Source organism: Elephantulus edwardii, unplaced genomic scaffold, assembly GCF_000299155.1.
Source record: "Elephantulus edwardii isolate Elephantulus edwardi_28Jun2011 unplaced genomic scaffold, EleEdw1.0 scaffold00140, whole genome shotgun sequence".
Taxonomy (NCBI): domain Eukaryota; kingdom Metazoa; phylum Chordata; class Mammalia; order Macroscelidea; family Macroscelididae; genus Elephantulus; species Elephantulus edwardii.
Window position 1 is genome coordinate 3,501,482 of NW_006399890.1, and position 14,921 is coordinate 3,516,402.

At 39.5% G+C, this 14,921-nt stretch overlaps 1 protein-coding gene across 1 annotated transcript in view; it reads left to right on the plus strand.

The window, feature by feature from the left end:
* The first annotated feature begins 266 nt into the window (after positions 1 to 266).
* ATG14 (autophagy related 14) overlaps positions 267 to 14,921 on the plus strand; it is a 41,095-nt gene continuing 26,440 nt past the window's right edge. The window contains exons 1-2 of the mRNA XM_006894336.1: positions 267 to 494; positions 13,952 to 14,014. Coding sequence (XP_006894398.1) covers positions 274 to 494; positions 13,952 to 14,014 — 284 coding nt within the window. The 5' untranslated portion in view covers positions 267 to 273. The remainder of the gene's footprint in view (positions 495 to 13,951; positions 14,015 to 14,921) is intronic.

Consider the following 14,921-nt stretch of genomic DNA (forward strand, 5'->3'; position numbering starts at 1 on the left):
TCTCGGAGATGACAGCATTTCATTTGGCAGACTAACCTCTCCAATAGTATTTTCTCTGCCTGGGGACAAGACGCAGCCGTAAAAGCAAGAGCCTTCCGGCAGGCGCAGAACACCCTCAGATCTCCCTGCCCTGCCGGGAGGCTGGGCGAGGGGCGGGGAAGCGGCCTCCGGACTCTGTCGAGACCCCCGCCCGCCCCAAGCCCCTCCTCCTCGCCCAGGATGCACCTGGTTGAAAACAAAATCCCACGTGACTGTGTCGGCTCTCAGGCCATCATGGCGTCTCCCAGTGGGAAGGGATCCTGTGCGCCGGAGGCTCCTGACTGCGGTTCCCAGCCTCTCCACCCAGACTTGGTGGACTCCGTGGACGACGCCGAGGGGCTGTACGTGGCGGTCGAGCGATGTCCGCTTTGCAACACTACCCGCCGGCGGCTGACCTGCGCCAAGTGTGTCCAGAGCGGCGATTTCGTCTACTTCGACGGCCGTGACCGTGAGAGGTACGGCGGCCGCCACAGCCCTTTTGTTTCCTTTTCGGTGTCGCCTCTGGCCCAGCGACCAGAGGCTGGAGCTTGAGGCACCCTTTTGGCTACCAGAGCCTGATGGCAGGAGGGAACAGTGGGCGCTTGGCTCTGGCGCTTTGCTCCCAGAGGAAAGGGTGGGGGTGGGGGGACAGAAGAGAGAAGGTCGCTGTTTGTCCCCTTTATCGTAGTGGAGTCTAATTCTGCGGTGCCTTTGGATATTCGGGAAAGGGGATAGAGGGATAGATAGCGACCCTCGGAGAAGTCTTCTCTGTTGCTGCTGTGAGTTGCATTACGAGGTCTTTGCAGCTTTCCCATTCAGAAGCTTAGTTTTTGTCTTTTGAAAGCACATTCTTAATTACTCTCTAGAGTAGAGGTTAGAACACATGCAAGTAATTTGATCAGAGGGATTCGTATCTAGTGGTTTTGTCATAGGTGGACAAACCCTGTTAGCCGACTTAATAACTCTAAGGTGTGAGTAAATGAACTATGTCGTTCTCTCTGCCACCAAAGATTGTTTTGGTTGTTAAGAAGTTCGCAGCCGTGTTTTGACTTGATCTTACAACCCAGATTGAATACTGTAATCCCGAAGTTAGAATTGAGTTTAGACTTTGTTTTGAAACTCAGAGGCCCTGAATTGGGGGGGGGGGGGGGAATTGTAGCTGGCTGTAGACTGTCTCAGCAATTTAAGAGTCAGTGTTTTTGCACCCAAAATTTAAAGCACTCCAAGGTAATTAACTAATTTACAACAGCCCAATAAGTTTTTACCCCTAATTTAGCCTATGCAGTCTGTACAGTTAGCATCGTGCCCCAGATCTCACAGTAAGCCTGAGTACTTGAATTAAAATCCTTGGCATCCTGGACGTGTATACCTAGGCACTTAACCACTGCACTGCACACCTACTATATGTTTGGGAATGGTTTGAGTTCTGAGTATTCCTGTGATTATAGATAGGACTCTTCTCTTTTGAGCACATTTGTGTGATGAAATCTTTTAGTTCATTGCTGTATCCTCTTGAAGCACTTGATAACTTTAGGAACTGCCAGTATAGCAAGAAATAACTATTAAATGAAACCAGTTGTTTTAAGAATATTGTTCTGACCCTCCAGCTGGTTTCCAGAGGAGTTAATTGACAAGGGAGAAGAATGCCTTTTTTTCTCCTATAGAGAAGCTGGTGGATTAAAACCAATAGCCTTTGAGTTGGCAGCACAACCTGTTACCACTAAGCCATCACAACTTCCTGTTGTAAGAATACAAATATGAAATGGGAATATCTAGTGAAATTTAAGAAGGGTCTAGTTTGAGATCCTTTTCTCTCTCCATGTTTTCCTAGATTAATTCCCATGGTTTAAATACCTTCATTATACTGCACTAAAATCTCTTTTTCTCCTGTGAATCCCTTCATAGTAAACCTTTCCTTTGTCTCAGGAATAAAAACCTTTTAGTTATCATTGATTTTTCCTCCTTAAGAACACCCTGTCTAGTAATATCTACAAATCCCATCTGCTCTTTAAAACTTATCACAGTGCTGGCCCTTCTCTACCATGTATTCTGATCCATCAGAGAATTATCTCTTACCTCTTACACTTGTGCTGTTATAGTTTATTTACCATATCATACCCAGAGTATGATACTTTTCCCCATTCCAGATCTTCCACTGGTTTCCCTTTTTATGCAAAGTAAAAGTCAAATTCCTTAATTAAAGTTCTATGTTCTCTTTGATCTACCATTTTCTTTTTTAGTTACCCATCTTACTCTGCTTTGTGACTTTGACCTTCTTGCTGTTGTGCAGCAGGGCCTTTGTAGTTTGTTTATTTATTTACCTGGCCAGCAATACTTAGTTTCTCTGAAATCCTTAGGGCAGCCTCCTTTGCTTTTGTTTAGGCTGCTCTGCACACATTAGCCTCTTCCTGATGGTTCATTTAAAGGAAACCCCCTTTCCTCTACAACTTCCTTTATTGTCTCATGATAGTATTAATTTGTCACCCCTCATCCCAGGATGTAATCTCTGTGAGGGCAAGACGTCATATGTTTTGAATATCCCATGGACTGCCAAAGAATAAACATACCTGTCTTGGAGGAAGTGCAACCGGTGTGCTCCTTAGAGCTGGGGATGGTGAAGCTTTGTCACACTTCCTTTGGGCACATTTTCAGGAGGGACAAGTCCTGGAATAAAGACATCATGCTGGCAAAGGTGGAAAGTCAGTGAAAGAGAGGAAGATCCTCAACTTGATAAATTGACACAGTGACTACAGCAGTGGCCTTGCGCATGACAGCATTCCAGAGATTGTGGAGATGATGCAGGACAGGGCAAGGTTCAGATCTATTTTTCATATTACCACTGTGCATCATAGTCAACTTGATGGAACCTAACAACAACAACAACAACAACAACCCAGAATGTATCTTGAATCAGTCTGTTTCTAACCCAGACTACCATCATCTTTCTTCTGCAAAGCTTTTCCTGATCTCCTTTCTTCCACTCATGGAATCACCATGTGGTTGTTGAAATGCTCAGCTGTTAACCAAAAGGTTAGAAGTTGGAGCCAACCCAAATCTGCATTGAATTGAGTCCAAGCTCCACCACTTGCTGTGCGACTTTGAACAAGTTTCTTAACCTCTTCTATTTATATCATTTTTCGTTTTGAAAATAGTGGTTTCAGGTAGTAATTACATAAGAGCATGCATTTAAAGTTCTTAGCACAGTGTCTAGCATTTTGTTAACCACACACAAAAATAAACTCCTGTCATGCTCCCTCTTAGAAACTTCCTCATGGTCATGATTTTCTTTCAGACCTTCAGAAACAAAACTTTGCACCATTAAGCCTTTGCCCCTGCTGATCTCTAGCAAGAACTTTTTAAAAAAAATTACTAATTTCAATGAACATTTACAGAGATTTTTTTGATTTCCATTCATTCATTGTTGCACTTTTCTCCCTGCCCATCCCCCCACCCCCAGTTCGCTCTTCTTGAAAAACAAAAGAAGAACTCTTTCATTGGTACACAATCCATCTCCGCACCCCCCATCCCCAGTATATGCCACTCTGCAACCCTTATTCCAAACTCAGAACCTTTTTTTAAAAATTTTTATTGTGTACCTTCGAATCAGATCTGACTGGCACAGGAGATTGCCCCTCCTTCTCTAGCGGAGTATCTGGTGGATTCGAACCGTGTGCCTTTGTGATTGCAGCACAGCTTCTTGCCACTAGGCCATAAAACTCTCTTGTCAAGAACTTTTAACTCTTAATTGACACCATGTAGTTTGAGTCTCAATTTAAATGTCACTTTCTCAGTGAAATATTTACTGACCTCTCTTGTTAAATTCCGTCTTCTGCCCTCCTCATCTCCACGATTATCTATTGTGACATTCTTTTAGCACTAAATATGGTATGATATACTAAAGATAGGATGTGTGAGGAAGGTCTGCACATATTGGACCCTTCAGTGGTGCAAGCCATTTATGATTGGCCACTAATCTAAAAGTTGGATATTCATATGCGCTCAACAACTCCACAGAAGAAAGGCCTATTGGATTGCTTCTGTAAAGATTACAGCTAAGAAAATAATCGAGTAGTAGTACTCTGTAACATACGGAGTCACCATGAGTCAGAACAACCACAGCAACAGTCGCAGCTAGAATGTAATGGCATGAACTCGGCCTTTATTCTGTCAGGTCAGTAGTGCTTAATCACAGTGGCAGTGGGTAGCACATGGTAGACTAGTGCTGGAGAAATAGCAAAGGCAATGCACCTTTTAAACTGAAGTACAAATTCTTTGCCAAATCTCAATGTTAAGAAGAACTTAAGAAAGAAGGATGTATATAGTAGATTTCTTTTCCTGACGAAGTAGAAACATGAAAAGCAAATACCTAAGCCACTCAAGATACAGCAGTACAAAAAGAGATTTTAGATTATCAGGGATACAAAACCTTCACAGTGGTGGGCTCAGCCAGTTCTGCTTCATTCTTTCCCTTTTCGGCAGTGTTCTTTAAAAAGGTGATTTCTTTAATTTTTTTTTTCTATAACAGCACCCAGTATGATAGACACTGTAGGAGTTAACAGGATGACAGAATCTTTTGAGACCTACCACTACCGTCCTAATAGCCCGAGAATTTTCAGTGTGTTCTCCCTGATGCAGTTATCTGCATAAAGTACTCTGGCAAATTAAAAAGGAATTCAGTAATTTCTACTGACTCCTAATAATCCTGGGATTACATGGGTCATGAGTTGAATCTGAAATATTCTTCAGTTTTTATTCTTTATAACAATCTTTATATTCACTGCCTGCAATTCAGAATCCTTTTCCTTTTAAATTTTAAAAACCAAACCTTTAACTAACTTTGGAAATCCATTAGGGAATAAAATATGGAGCTTTATAGCACAGTTTTAAAACTCTGTTTAATCTCTTGATTTTTTTTAAGTAAATGGACTGAAATAATTGTGCCTACATGGGCCTTGAATTTGAAAATACACATCAAAATTCTTTTTAATGTATCACCACCCCCCCCCCATCTAAAATGTTCTATGAAATCTTTGTAAGGCAAAATTCTGGAAAATCAAGATGGAATTACCATGAACGTATATGGAAAAAATTTTGAGTTTTCTAGCTCAAAGAATAATCTCCCAAATTATACATAGAATAACACTAACATAGCATTCACAGTTGATACTGAGCTTCTCTTACAGTTTCTTTCCACAGATAAAATCAATCTTATTCCTGTGTAGGCCATCAGGTGAGGTCCATGTGTATAGTCATTGCTTGTGTTTCTTATGAAAGGTATTTGCAATGGGATAAATCATTGCTTGTACAGAATTCTAGCATTTTGTTTTCATCTTCATTTCTATCACCAAGTCCATTTTCCCCAATTACTGTGTGGATCACAACAAATGTGGCTAATTTGAGAAGAGTGGAAATCCTAGAACACTTAATTGGCTCATGCAAAACCCCCTATATTTGGACCAGGGACACTCATCAGGGCAATGCTGCACATTTCAAAATCAGGAAAGGCATGTGCTAAGGTCGCATCCTGTCTCTAAAACTTTTCAATCTATATGTAGAATAGATCATTTGAGAGGTGGGCTTTATGAGGAGCAGTATGGCATCAGGATTGGAAGAAGATTCGTCAACAACCTGTTACGCAGATGCCACAAACTTGTTTGCTGAAACTGAAGAGTATTTCAGGCATTTACTGCAGAAGGTTAAGGTCTGCCATCCTTAATATGGATTGAAGCTCAACATCAAGAAAACAAAAGATTCTCACCACTAGGCCAGTTGTCAGCATCATGATAGATGGAGAAGAGATTGAGGTTGTTAACAGTTTCAACTTGCTAAGGTTCCACAGTCAAGACTCTTGGCACCAGCAGTCAGGAATGAAAAGACTAGTTGCATTGGGTAAATTTGCTGTCAGGAACCTCTCCAGAGTACTGTAGAGCAGTGATGTCAACCTGGAGACTAAGGAGTGCCTGAACCAGTCCATGGCCTTTGCAGTTGCTTGTTATGCTGGACAGTGACTAAGGAGGATAGAAGAAAATTGATGCCTCTGAGTTGTGGTCCTGGAGAAGAGTATTGAACATGCCATGGACTGCCAAAAGAACAAACAGGTCTGTCCTGGAGAGAATGAAACTTAGCTGCTTCGTGGAGGCAGGGATTTTAAAGCTTATTCTTACATACTTTAGGCATGTTGCCAGGAGGAACCCGTCCTTGGACATCATGTTTGGAAGGGTAGAGGGGTCAGCGCAAGAGAGGATGACCCTGGAGAAGATGGATTGACTCATCAGTATCTGGAATAATGGGGGTAGGTGTGTCAGAGACATTGAAATTGTCTCAGGATAGGGAAGGGTTCAGAGTTATTGTACATAGGATTACTATGAGTTGTAGTTGACTCAACAGCACGTAACAACAGCATAGCATTTACACACATAGTTGAAACCTGAGGCATGTAGTTCTAGAAAGAGGCTTGGCAACAGTACTCTCTTTGCTCAACACTCTTTGCTCTCTGTATGCATTGCCTCCTTTGATGACTTGCATAACCACTATTGAATACTACTTTTAACGTTTTGCAAAAGTAAAAATTCTTGGATTTCTTTCAGTAAACAAGATCAGGTAGATCTTAGGGAAGTGTTGTAAAGCTAAGTAGTTAAAGTGGATTTGCAAAAAAACTCGATAACTAATGTCCTTTCAGATTTTTTTGTTTTTGTTTTGTTTTTAAATACTCAGGTGAGTATCAGGGAGCTCTGGTGACTTAGTGGTAAGAAACCATGCTGCCAACCCAAAGATCCACAGTATGAATCCACCAGCTGTTTCCTCCCTGGTGATTTACTCACTCTGAAAACCCGCTGGAGGGTTAGTGGTTCTGTCTCAGTGCTACACAACAACAACAACAACAACAACAACAGCCTAAATAAACAGATTTTAATAGTTTAGCAATTCAAGGAAAGTTAGATATTAAAGGAGAATCTAATTATCTCACAGTAATTCATTTCTTTAAATTCCGAGAACATTTTCTTTATCTAATTTCTGGTACAGTGGGAGCAGTTTGGTTACAAATCATTTGAAATCATTACCCATCCAAAAAATTTCCTTTTCACTCTGACTTTCTCAACAATATAATCCCTTTTCCCTCTCCTGCCTTGCTCTAGCCCTTTCCTGATAGTTTCCTTAAGGGGTGGAGTTTTGGAATGATATTAAGTAGTACCCCTCATACAGTCTTATTTGCATCTCATACTGCTAGCCATTTTAAAATTACAAAACTGTATTAGTCTTTTTCTGGAGTATAACTTCCTGAGTTGTAGCTGTATCTGACATCAAAAATGGTATTACCCAATACGTAACTGTACAGTAGACTATAGGCATTTTGCCACTCAAAGTGGGAAAGATAGGTATTTAAGTTTGACAGGTGGAGAAATGGGACTGAGTTAGAATCTCAGAAACTGCCCCTTCAGAAATCCATCTGCTGGCTTACGAACTACGTATTTTAAAGTGTGTATTAAGAAGAAAAACACTTTATGAGCATATGAATATTGCTTTTATAAGTGGGGTTTCAAGAATGATGTAGCATTACCCTCACTGAGTTAAAGGATATGTGATCACACTTTTATCCGGAAGAGAATAAATATTAAATAGAGGTGGGACAAAGGAAGGTCTCAAGGGGAAGATAAAGCCATCATAAAAAATATCCTTTCTTCTTTTATTATCTCTTTGATTACTAGTTACTATGGCTGGTAAAAATCTATTTACTGAAGAATTTATATTTTATACTCAGCAGAACAAAACCAAGCAGGTAACTTGAGTTCCCTCCCATCTTTAGGTGGGAGATTTGTCCCCCTTCCTGCTCTTTGATTGTCCTCCACAGGAAGGTCTTAATCCCATCCCTGTGTAGCTTATCCACCCAAATGTGTGTGTGGGGGGGTAATGGGTACAAGTCTTCTGCTAAGAAAATACAGCTTTGTTTTCTATCATTGGTTATTATTGATAGAATAAGAACTGAGAGAAACAGAAAAGAAGAAGTGATCCCTTTAACAAAAGAACAGGCCTTTATTAAGTTCACCTAAGAGGGACGCCAGATGACCAGATAAGAGAAGACCAGAATGTGCAGGCAGACAGAAGCAGCAGTTTCCTTTAATAGGGGCTGTTAAGGTGATTGAAAAAGAATGGCAGTTTTCTTAGGAAGCTGGGGGCAGGGACACAGGGCCTTATCAGAATCTGGTTAGGATATGGTCAGGCCTGGGGCTAGATAGTTGGGGTAGGCAGGGAACTGTAACATTCTTCCTCCAATTCTCTTATGTTATAGGATCATTTGTTGTGGAATGCATTATTTATCTATTTCTATGAGTGGTGGGATGGAAGATGGATGAATGAATGTGCAGAGTACAGTTGGTATGGCTGCCCTGTCCACATTCCATGATATCATTTGTTGTACAGCTTCCTTAACACCTATTTTTAATGTCTGTCATGAAGATTAACACATGTGTATGATCGACTCATAAGGTATTTGATGTAGTAGGATTCTTATCTTCTGTTTCATAGTCCTGTCTTCATCTATGTATTTGTTTTTGTTATAGCCAAAACCCTGGCTATTCAGACTAACTATATCTAACTAGATCTAAAACTATACAGAGCTGTCTGTCTTTTGTTTTAGTGTAAGGTTTTACTTTTAAAACAAATACGAAAGGAAGGGGTTTTATTTTGTAAGCCAGATTTTATCATCCAAGTCAGCCCTTTGCATGGTTTGATGAGTCTTAGGAGCCTGTAATTTTCTTTGTTATCTGAACATAAATCATTATGTTGCAACAGTACAGTAGAAGTAAATACTATATTGTTCTCTTATATACGAATACAATCAGCTGCTGGAAAAGATATTTCATTTTTTAATGTTTTGGAAGATGTTGTATTATAAATTGCAGACACATAGTAAATGCTTTATACTTCTTAAATTAATGAGAATAAATTAATGAGACTATGGGTTTGTCTGTATTCCACATTGACTTCTGAGTTTCCTGTAGTTATCCCCTTTTGCTGGGCAACCTTAATCACTTTCTGCAATGGTAGATATGTTTTGTGTCACTGATATTAAGTGTAGTAGTAACATCAGCAGTGTGCAGCTATTGAAATGTGTTTTGTGGAACTTAGGACTCAAGCTTTAACTTAATTGAAAATAGTTAACATTTTAGGCCTGGTGGGTAAGGAGCTGCTCTTTCACCTGAAGGCAGGCGGTTCAAATCCACTAGCTGCTCCAAGGGAGAAAGATGGGAAATCTCCTCCCATGTGATTTATAGTCTCTGAAAAGCTGCTGAAGGATCAGCTACGAGTTCTGACTTGATGGCATATAACAACAACTTAATTCTGTCACATATTATTTTCTGGTTTGCTTTTTGCATGCCCACGAACATGTAAATACACTGCACATAGACAGTCTTATCCCTGACATTTATGAGTAAGTATCTTTGGATGTGTTTCAGACTTAGAGTTACAGAAATTAGTTATATTTTACAGAAACGTCTTTGTTCAGATTGTTTTGGAGAATACATTTTTGGGACTATCATTTTGTTGTTAGTTTCTGTAGAGTCAGCTGTGACTCATAGCGACCCTATGAACAACAGATCTAAACCTGGATCTATTTTATACCATCCTCATGATCTCAGTCCTGCTCACACGCCTTGTGGCAGTCACTGTGTCATTTTATCTTCTATCTCCTCAAGGCTCTCTCTTTCTTTTGCTGACCCTTTACCTTTTTCAGTTTGATATCTCTCTCCAAAGACTGGTTCCTCTCAAAAACATACCCAAAGTAAGGGAGACGAAGTTTCACTATCCTTGCCTCCAAGGAGCTCTCTGGTTGCACTTCCTCAATGATGAAATGGTTTGTTCTTTTTAGTACATAGTATTTTCAGTACTTTTCAATAGCACTACAATTAAAAGACATTAATTCTCCTCCAGTCTTTCTAATTTGTTATCCAACTTTCAGGTGGCAGGTGCACCTTAGTCTTGAAACTGACATCCTTGCACTTTAGAATGTTGGAGAGACCCTTGACAGCAGATTTTCCCATTGCAGCACATCTTTTGGTTTCTTAACTGACCCAAGTGATGACATCTTTGACAGACTCAGGCTTTTTCTAGTGTATCTTGATGTTGCCCTTTTGTCCAACGATGATTTTTTTTCCTTGATGTTCAGATATAAGTCCTATTGAAGGCTGTAGTCTGCATAATTGCTGTTATGGCTATTTAAATAATTTCTTTAGACAAACATCGAGAAGACAAAAAGATTCTCACTACTGGGCCAATTGGCAGCACCAGGAGAGATGGAGAACCAGTTGAAGTTGTTAACAGTTTCAGCCTACTTGGCTCCACAGTCAACAGTCTTGACAGCAGCAGTCATGAAAACAGAAGATGAAATGCTCTTGGGAAGGCTGCAGTCAGGGATCTCTCAACAGTGTCTGTCTGGAGACTAAGGAACACCTGATTTAGGCCATGGTCTTTGCAGTTACTTGCTATGCATCACAGAGCTGGACAATGACCAAAGATGACAAAAGAAGAATTGACACCTTTGAATTGTGGTGCTGGGGAAGAGTTATTGAACATACCATGGACTGCCAAGAGAACAAACAGTTTTTACCTAGAGAGAGTGCAACCAGGCTGCTCCCTGAAGGCAAGGATTTTGAAGCTCCATCTCACATACTTTGGACATGAGGCCAAGAAGGAACAGTCCCTGGAGAACATCATGCTTGGAAGGGTGAAGGGATAACATAGGAGTGGAAGACCCTGGATGAGATGGATTGACTCAGTGACCGTGATAGTAGGGGTAGATGTGTCAGAGACAGTGTGGCTAGCTCAGGATAGAGCAGAGTTCAGAGCTATTGTACATAGGGTCACTATATGACTTGCCAGCAACTTGATGACACATAACAGTAACAACAAAAGTTATAAAATAGGTCCTATTGTAGACTGGTCTCATGGACTAGAAGAATGTTGTAGTGGTTTCAGTTTGTTTTCTTAACATAGTAGCATAATAGATGCTTTTAGGATAAATAGCTTAAGAATAGTTGGGAAATCTTGCTTGTACCTGCAAGATCAGTGGCTCAGGTTTTCCTTGTGATGTTCCTAATATGTCCCCATTACTGTCTTCAGTCTGGCACCTATGTCTCTCACCTCTTATTATTTTTTCCTTTTTTTTTTTTACCCATTCTTTGAGTTCTCTTTCCTGTTCTTTTTTTTCCCCCTTGTAAATTGGGTAAACAGATTGTCGTTTATTGTTTCTCCAGTTTAATTTCTTTCTAAATCTCATAGACCCACTTAACTATCCAGAATCATCAGCATTCATTATCATCTCCTCCTGCTTGGTCTGAGAGTGATTTGTAGGTCCTGTCTTCTGAAATCCACCATGGTTGTTAGTTAGATTTCTTCTCTTCACTCAAATGTTTATTGAGGCCAGTCATTTAATTATACAAGTGATATGTGCTGTGAAGAATTGGTTGCTAGGAGAGTACATAACTATAACGGAGAGAGAGCCTGACCTATTTGGGTATCAGAGAAAATGCCTTTCTTGAGCAGTGATGATCTAAATGAGATTTGATATTGCAGTTAACTAGGTAAAATAGGGAGAAACATTGTATTGTGTTGGGCTGCGGGGACAGGATATATGATGTGAAGTTCAGAGAAGGCTGAAATCTGGGGGCTGGGAGAAGAAGGTCATGGGCTGGAGTTTAAGTGGTTAACTGTTGTTAGGTGTACTTTTAGGAGGGAGGGAAATAAAAAAAAATATATAACAACAATCTAGAACAATAGGTGCATTGCAAAATGGCCTGGGAGAGAGGGGGAAGAAACCACACTTTTTTTTTGTGAGGTTTTTTTTATAATTTTTATTGTGATTTTAATAAAAGTTTCTAGCAAGGTTGGATTTGTCATTCATTCATTGTTGCACATTTTCCTCCTTATCAACCCCCAGTTCGCTTTAAAAAAAAAAAAATCATTCATTGTTGCATAATTTCCTCCATCCCCTCCCCCAGTCTACTTTGTTCTAGCAGTTAGTATTTTGCTTACAGCTGACATTAATGATATTGTTTGGTAGTTTCTACATTAGGTAGATCACCTTTCTTGGGAATGGGAACAAATATGGACCTCATCCAATTTATTGGACAAACACAACAATTTTTTTTTTTTAAATCTATTCTAAAAAAAAAATTGAAAAATTATTTGCCATGAAAGTTTGAAAAAATCCAAAATCATATGTTGTTATGTGCCATTGAGTCACTTGCAACTCATAGTAACCCTGTGGACAACAGCTCTGAAACTTGCTCTGTCCTGTGCCAATCTTATTGTCTCCGACACACCTACCCTGATGACCCCAGTCACTGAATCAGTCTATCTCATCCAGAGTCTCCCTCCCTGCACTGTCCCTCCACCCTTCCAAGCAATATGTCCCTCTCCAAGGGCTGGTCGCTTCTTGCAGCATGCCCAGAATATGTCAGATGGAGCTTCAAAATCCTTGCTTCTAAGGAGCATCCTGGCTTCATCCTCCCCCGGAAAAACCGGTTTGTTCTCTTAGCAGTCCATGATATATTCAGTACTCTTCTCCAGCACCACAATTCAAAGGCATTGATTATTTTTCTATCATCCTTAGTCATTGTCTAGCACCTTAATCTCCAGAATGGCATCGTTGCTGTCCAGGACTTTGGAGAGGTCTCTGACAGCAGACTTTCCCAATGCAGTTCAGCATTTAATGAATATTAAAAAAAATTGAACAGTTTTGCATTCCTTTTTTTTTTATGTACTTTTAAAAATCCAGTAATAATGTTTTCTACTTCAGCACATTTCACTTTGCATTAATTTCAAATTAGGTATGTAGCTACATGTGGTTGCCCTGTTGAACAGCAAAGATGTAGTAGATCTGATTGACATTTTCAGTCACCTTTAATTGATTTGACATTTATGGAATACTGTACTAAACAGGGTAGTGCTGGATGTAACTTAGGGAAATTAACAGCAGAGTTAAGGGTTTTCTGGGGCATAAGGGGTCAAGAGTTGCATTGCTGTTGTGAACCCAAAGGCAGTTGATTTGAATCCATCTACTTCTCCACACGAGAAAGACAGTCTTCTTCCATGCAGTTTATAGCCTCTGAAAATCTGCTAGAGGGTCAGCTTTGAGTTGGTTCTGACTCAGAGACAGTGAGTGAATGAATATACTCAACAACTGGAGGGTATACATTCTTTCAAGTTAGCATCAGTCATTAACTAAGGCAAACTGTATACATGGTCACAAATCAGTTTAAAAAAAAGAATTTCAGTCACACAGTGTATTTTGTGGCAGCATCACAATTGGAAATGAATAACAATAAAATAACTAAAAGATGACAGGAAGAGTTCCCTCAGACAACCCCATGGAGCTCAGCTCTGCTGTCTTAACACATTGGGGTCACAGTGCATCAGCATAGACACCACAGCATTGATTTTAAAAGTAGAAAACTGACAAAATTTACAGGCAATAATATGTACCTTCTTTTGTCAAGTTTTGCTAAATAATTTCTTAGCCTGCAATAACCTAGCAATAAAATTAGTGAGAAAAAATATTTAAAAAATTGCAGGGAATAACTTTATAGATATGAGGAGGATTAAGTTTAGTAATAAAAATTATCTTTATGATGGAAACGTCAAATTTCCTTGAATTCGGATTTACTTTAGCTTTCCGATGTGCCTGTTTTGGAAAATAATTGAACCTAGACATGCTTTTAAAACCTGTGAAAATATTTACAGTTGAGAATTTGAACTTAGTATTGAAATAATAAATACTTATGTGTGTATGCATAGTGAAGATACGTGTTTACTTTCAGGACAGTGGCATTTTGAATGAATATGCAGAAATGATCTCGGGGATTTACATAATCTCATTGAGCTAAAGAAAAGAACACTTAAAAAAACATTGCTTCTTTTTTCTTTTCCTTGCTAGGTTTGCTGACAAGAAGGAAAGGTTAAACCGTCTTAAGAGCAAGCAAGAAGAATTTCAAAAAGAGTGAGTGCGGGGATTATTTTGCGCTTTATTATTTGAAGTTATCCATCATTTGGTCTTAATGCAGTGCTGTGGCAGATAGATAAGTGGATTGTTAATTAATTGAGTTTAGGTCAAACATCTACAAAGGACCACTATTATAAAAAGCTAAGGAAAAATTTACACACAGACTATATATATCATTCTTGTATGTTTACCAAGGATGAGAATGGAGGGTTAGGGGAATAAAATACATAAGAATAGATAATTTGGAAAAGTCCTTGACTACAGACTTTCCCATTGTAATACATCTCCTAATTTCCTGACTGCTGGTACCAAGGGTGTTGATTGTGGATCCAAGGAAAATGAAATCATTAACAGTTCAATCCTTTCTCCATCTGTCAGAATGTTGACTGTTGGTCCTGTGGTGAAGACCTTTGTTTTATTCATGTTGAGATGTAGTCCATACTGAAGGCTGTAGTCCTTGACTTACTGCAGCAAGGGTTTCACATCCTCATTTGCAGCAAGCAGTTATATAATCTGCATAATACCGGTTGTCCATGAGTCTTCTTCTAATCCTAATGCCACATTCTTCTTTATAGAGTATAGCTTCGCAAATTATTTGCTCAGCATACAGATTGAATAGTTATGGCCAAAGGATACAACCTTACACATACCCTTCCTGGTTTTAAACCATGCAGTATTCCTTGGCTCAGTAAGGACCACAGCTTTTTAGTCTAGTATAGATTTTCTTTTTGCACAGTTAAAGTGTTCTGAGATTATCATTTTTCTCAATATTAGCCATAATTACACGAAGGGCTTTAAGCCTTTTGTTAATAGGGTCACTATGAATTGTGCTCAACTGGAAGGCAATCAACAACAAACAGTGCCCTAATTTGTTATGATCAACACCCTCAAATGCCTTTGAATA